At 43.5% G+C, this 6,313-nt stretch overlaps 1 protein-coding gene across 1 annotated transcript in view; it reads right to left on the bottom strand.

The window, feature by feature from the left end:
* LOC103359564 (connector enhancer of kinase suppressor of ras 2) overlaps positions 1-6,313 on the bottom strand; it is a 70,237-nt gene that overhangs the window by 31,441 nt on the left and 32,483 nt on the right. The window contains exons 7-8 of the mRNA XM_008284961.1: positions 5,254-5,313; positions 5,033-5,101 (exon numbers count right to left, since the gene is read on the bottom strand). Of these exons, the coding sequence (XP_008283183.1) occupies positions 5,033-5,101; positions 5,254-5,313 (129 nt within the window). The remainder of the gene's footprint in view (positions 1-5,032; positions 5,102-5,253; positions 5,314-6,313) is intronic.

The following is a 6,313-nucleotide window of genomic DNA, read 5'->3' as shown; positions in this document are numbered from 1 at the left end:
TTTCTGTACCTCCACTAGTATGCATCCAAGACAGTGTACACAGATTACAAAAATGACAAAATTTGTAGCTACCAGTGCAGCAAAACACTGACTGTGCACCACTGTGACCCAGTACCAGTGGTGCGACAACAGCGTCGTAATAAAACACAGGGCGGCTCAGTCAGTGTGGTTAAGTCCTAAGGAAGAGAGAGAGATGGCAAACGAGTACAAGAGGAGTGCTGACTGCAGTGTTTCCTTGTGGTTCCGGCCAGCCTGTCTCCAGAGTTCACAGCACTCGTCAGGCCATTGATTGGCGACACTGGTCATAGCCAGTGGAAGTGTCCGCAGAGGCCACCAGACACACAGACACTCACAAAGTCAGAGACAGAGCTGCTCTGACCTTACTCCTGACATAATGATGACCAGCCTGTGTCAGCCTGAAGCCCGTTTCCTGTTCTCTTTGGCCCAGTTCAGAACTCCGAGTTCAATCAGCGTTCATCTGCAACAAGAGCCTGGATCGAAGCGAGTCACTGCTGGGTATTCTGCCCTGCTCAGCCCTCTTAAAGCCCAAAAGAAGGGGTTATATCAGGACACTTTAGGACTTTCCAGGACTGCGATCACATTTGTGATGCGACTAAACAATTCAAACGGTTCCACTGCAATTCATTTCCTGGAGACAGAGAAAGAGGAACGTATCAAACTGAACGTACTGAAAGAAATGTGTCAGTGTATCAAAAGTCTTCAAGTAGCAAAAGCCGGCTTTGAATCTCTTGTCAGATTTGTCATCTCGCTTACTTTCCTTTGAGCTGCAGATTCAAATAAAAAAACGCACCAGTTTTAGACAAAGTTCTTGAACAGCAGCTTGAGATCAAAGCACGTTTACCATTTAAAGCTGAAGTAGGCGGTATTTTTTTGGCATCACTGGGCAAAAAAAATTCCATAATAACCTTCCAGCATGGTTTATTTGAAGTGGTTTGAAAGGAAACTAGACTTGTGCACCTGCTCTAGGCAAAGGTTTATAACCAAACACGGGCCTTCTTGCCCAGAGCAGGTAAAACAGAGAAAACAAATCCATGGTGAGAGTAGGATGCGCTGCTGCAGTGGATGAGTTGGAAGACTTTCACTCAGGAGAGTTGGGTTTAACTCCTTTGAGGTCTACTTTTAGCTTGATCATCTTCACTGCATTCTTGCTTAGACTTGATGAAACTAATTTTTTAATATGAAGCTACAACCAGACAACAATCAGTTAAGCTCACCTGTTTTGACGTTATCGACCCATTAAAGGCCCATAATCAATGCTGATCACTCCCATACATATGGCCTAGTAGGGTCATCATCCAGCTTCTAGGCTCAGCAGGTGGGTTATCAAACCATTTATCGGTCGCCGAACTGCAATTTTGCATTTGCAAAGAGGTACAAAATTCTATATTTGGATGTTGGAGGCATAAGTCAGCAGACTCTCACATGACAGACTTGAGTTTGAGTCCTGTCTTGGATCATATTTGTATATATTTTTTACATAAGTGTCATTTGTTTTGTTTTTCTCTCAGTGTTAACTTGCATTTTCAGTGAGTGTGTGGTTGAGTTTAGCCACCAAACCGACTTGCTTAGGTTAGGTTTAAAAAAGGATCACAGTTTGGGTTAAAATACTCCCAGTAGCTACGTTTACTACAGATTACAAAGCAAAATGTTCTATGCTTCCAGGGTGATGACTTCATTGCATTTATTTATCCCACTGACAGAGATCAGCTACATTATCGCAGTTATTTTCTGTTTATCAAGGACCATCATGGATAATAATGTGTCTACGGATGTCCCTAAAGATCCGTATTTATGGGAATGAAAATGGTCCATTTAATGGGCTGATTACATCTGAATAGCACGGTTACTGGCTGTGTGTTCATTGTTTTCTTGTTTGTTGTTTGTCCCCTTACCCAAACCAGTCAAGGCAGAAGGCCGCCCTCACTGAGCCTGGTTCTGCTGGAGGAAGTTCTTCCTCTTCACTGCTGTCAGGTGCTTGCTTAAAGAGAGTTGTTGTGTTTCTCCCTACTTGACCTTTACATTTAAATTAGAGAGGTGAATTTGTAATGTTAATCTGCTGTCTCAATAGGAAAGCATTTTGGGTTAACTTCTGTTGTTTGAAACATCCTCTCTAACTAACAGTGACTCCACCTGAGAGCAGGAGATGGAGAAACAGGTCTGTCATAAGGTAAAAAAATCTTTCTACTATACCGCAAAAGCTTTCTAATTACCACATTATATCCTGTCTGTTGAGGAAAGCGTTGTCCCCCTGCTTCTAACCTCTATGCTAAGCTAATCCTCTCCCGGCTGCGGTTTCAAGTTGAACGGATAGATGAGAAGGTGCTGTCAATCTCCTCATCTAACTCTCAGTAAGAAAGTAAACAAGCGTATTTTTTATTCCACAGGGAGGGGAACTCCTGAATTAACTGGAGAGACAGTGAACTGAACTGAACCCCGATCAAGGTAAACTTCTCGACTGTTGTTTTATCCACAACAATTGTGGTCAGCTGAGAATGTACATTAAGAGCAAACACAAAAGTCAGTCTTAACCAGCCCAGTTAAGAGCTGTTCTGTTATGCAAATACACAGGGAGCAAAGGGAAACAGGGAGAGACCTACCAAAAATAATAATAGAGCATAAACTGCTGCTGGAGAGCTTTTTCAAATCCCAGGGGTCTTCATTATTTTCCCAGATGCTATTACCTCCACATAATTATGTTGCCTCTTCAAACAATCAGTTTGTTATTTGAGCAAATTCCACATTTTACCTCAGAAGAGGAGCTGAGCTAAAAACTGCAAGTCCTGTTTTGAAGTGGGTCTCAAACAAAGCTCATGCATAGACATGAAGGCAGCGCTGTTGTTTAATACGTGGGATAGGCCTACATAATGATTCCATAATGTAATGGAATTTGTTCGTTCAGTCTTCACGCTAATCTAATTTTTAAATTCGAAGCCTGACGAGATAAACTTATCAGCTGAGATGTTGACAGAGACTCTGCTGGTAGTGCGTATCCATCTTTCCTCCTCGGCAGCTCAGTTTGGGAGCTGCGATGGTACTTCAAAAAGCTCTCAGCCTCACCTGGAAACGAGGGACATGATTCCCATTTTGGGGCATAACTGCGTACTATACAGCCTTATATTGCTGTTAACGATAAGTCCAATGTTTTGTCGTCATTTCTTTGCAGGTGACGCCCTTTGAAAAATCAGTAGATGAAAGGGAAACCAAAAAATCGACATGTTGGACAGTCACATGTCTGTCATTCATGACCATGTGGGGAATTGGCCTCCCTCTGATTGTCCGTGGTCGCTAATTTTGGGCGTCCAACCATGGGTCATCTTCAGTGCTCTAGAACCAGCTAGAAATGAACAACTCACTTCTTTACGGCTAAATAGCAAGGGACTGCCCTTACCAAGTGCGTTGACGATGTCTTCGTGAGTCATTCCCATTTAATGCAGATACTTGATCACAGCGCTGACTCTTTTCTTATCCATTTTTTGGTTTCCTTACGATCTACTCAATATCAAAGGACATCACCTGCAAAGAAATGAGGGCCAACATTTGAGTTTTTGTGGACAGTGATAAAAGGCCACCCTTTCGGGGAACGTCATTTCGGGGTCAAAATGAGTTTCCTCCATTCTTGGGCTCAGCCTTTGAGATCGGGTGAGAAGGTCGGACATCCGGGAGCTCGGAGTAGAGTCACTGCTCCTTTGATTCCGATGCCCCCAAGACTTCCTTTGGAGGTTTCCAGAGCATGTCTGCCTGGAAGGAGACCACCGGGTAGACCCAGAACTTGCTGGATGGATTGTATATCTCATCTGGCCTTGGAACGCCTTGGGATCCCCCAGGAAGAACAGGAATGTGTTGTCAGGGACAGGGACATCAGGAATGACCTGCTTCATCTGCTGCCCCCGGATAAGCTGACGAAAATGGATGGATGGATGGATGGTGATAAAAGGTTTTATAGTGTACAATTATGCCCCAAAATGGGAGCTACGCCTCTTGTTTCTGGGTAAGGCCGAGAACTTTTCCAGGCATCCTTTGCTGTTCTCCCTCTTTTCCCCCTTTTTATCTGCTTCCTCTTCTCCCTAAGTCCTCCCTTGTTGCCCCACTCTCCCAGCTCTGCCTCAGCCCACTTCCAGCACCGTGCGCTCACACCTCCGTCTCCCCCTGCTTATCTCCTCCCCCAGAGTGAGGGATCAGAGTGGTGAGGGTCTAGCTGAGGGAGTAATGAAGGGTTGGAGCTGTGAGCCTGGCAGGGTGCGATCTGCACTGTTACCTCGAGGAGAGAGAGAGGGAGCGAGATAACACAAACTTCCCTCACGTGTCAATCAATGCCGCTCCCTGGTGCCGGCGCGAACACTTTCGCTTGAGCAGTACCTATCGAGACGTACGAGGAAATACTTACAGAGAAGGCACACAAAAGACGCAGGCACAAGCCTCGTTCTCCCCTTCACAAACCTCAAATAAACGCTGGAACAAATTGTTTGACAGCACAGGCAATCGGCAGCACGCTCAATCACATGCTCTCACAAGGCACCGTTCCATTTAAAATGGCTGCCCGTTTTTGTGCTTCCCTCTGATGTGACGAGTTAAAGGTGGAAATCCAACTTATTCAAGTCTGAAAAGTGGAACATGGGTTCGAAATTCAAAACCAGACTCCTCCTCGGGGGTTTATCTCAACAATGGGAGGAAAATTCCAGAAAAAGTGAGCTCACAATCACACTGGACCGAACAAAGGTCTTGTAACAATCGCCCTATAATCTGCTCCAGCAGCAAGCCTAATTAGCCTACATAGCAGCACAGGCACAGGACAGGAAGCACCATGGTGGCAGAGGTGGCTGTGGCAGCGGCGGTGGCGGTGGTGGTGGTGGTGGTGGCAGACATCATGTGCCTTAACGCCTCCTCAACAATGCACAGAATGGAGAACGAAGGACAGTTTGCAGTATGTCTGCGCAGCGGAAACACATGGGAAGTGCATTTCCTGGGCGTCTCCATGAGGTCGGTGTTGTGTTTGGCAGCTTTTTTAACTCACCACTGTCTGGTGGTTGACTTGTATCACCTCGTCCCCTGCATGGATCTTCTTACACTGGTCCGCCGGAGACTGCAGAGGCAGAAATTGGAGGACAGAAAAGGAGAACGGGAACACATTTAGGAGAGACTGACGCATTGGATCCATTGTCATAATGGAATATGAGACCATAAATTGCGGTTGGTGGAGTGTCAAGTTTCTGGATGAGTGAAACAAAGACTCACATTCTCTGTAGTTCCGGTAATAACGTGGAGTCCGTCATATGTTGATTTGATATACATCCCCTGAAACGCAAGCACAGGATTCAGTGTGAGACACGATACACAAGGAAATATATGATGTGTATATTTTCTATTTGTCTTTTCGGAATCCAGAGCGATAGATTTGAAACTTTAGGCCTGAAATCTTGAAATCTTACTTGGACTTGACTTACAAATGGAACTTCATTGCTTCAGCTCTTTGAACTGTACTGCCACTATGCTAATCTAAAGATTTCGTGTTTTCATAGGATAGAATAGAATAGAATAGAATAGAATAGTAAAATACTTCATTTATCCCAGGCCTGGGAAATTACTGAATGACGGTGAAGAGCGCTGTCTAACATGTTTGGTTTAAAATCTTCCCTAATGTTTGACTGAGTTGACTTTGAGGGCTATAGTGTATGATTCACATCAGTTTTACACTCTTTAAACCAATCAGCGACCCCTTGATCTCTGTATAAAAAAAGCTCAGACTTGTTCATGGTTTTCATTAATTCATCTTGTCTGGACATGAAACTTCACTCCCCTGATGCGTCAAAGCAAAAACATTCGAGTCTATAGTTAAGACCTGATAAAATTCTGTAATAATGGACCCGTGCCTGAATTCAATTAAACACAATTAGTTGAAAATAAATGATAGCACAGCCTTAACCGAGGAACATTCAAATGCCTTGAAAAAAAAAGCAATCCATTTGTTTAAATGCAAATTATGAAGACTTACAACTTTTGGTTTGCCCAAGAAGATTTAAACTCCCTCTCCAGTCATTGATAAACCCTAAAAACTAATCTCTGTGTGTCAAGAATACATAATTAGGAGTTCTTTCTATAAAAAAAATAATGCATTTTCATCTTAAAAACATCCTGTGATAAAGCTGATACAGCAAACCTGTTAGCAAACAGTTGCTTATTTACAGTGTGGGGGATAATGCATTTTAACTCATTAGATTATTTTTTGTTGTTGTTGCAGTGAGTAATTTAAGCAATTTAAGTAATCAGTTATGTAGTTACTTTATCAAATTAGTTT

Source organism: Stegastes partitus, unplaced genomic scaffold, assembly GCF_000690725.1.
Source record: "Stegastes partitus isolate 25-593 unplaced genomic scaffold, Stegastes_partitus-1.0.2 Scaffold382, whole genome shotgun sequence".
Taxonomy (NCBI): Eukaryota; Metazoa; Chordata; class Actinopteri; family Pomacentridae; genus Stegastes; species Stegastes partitus.
This window is presented reverse-complemented; position numbering and strand designations above follow the sequence as displayed.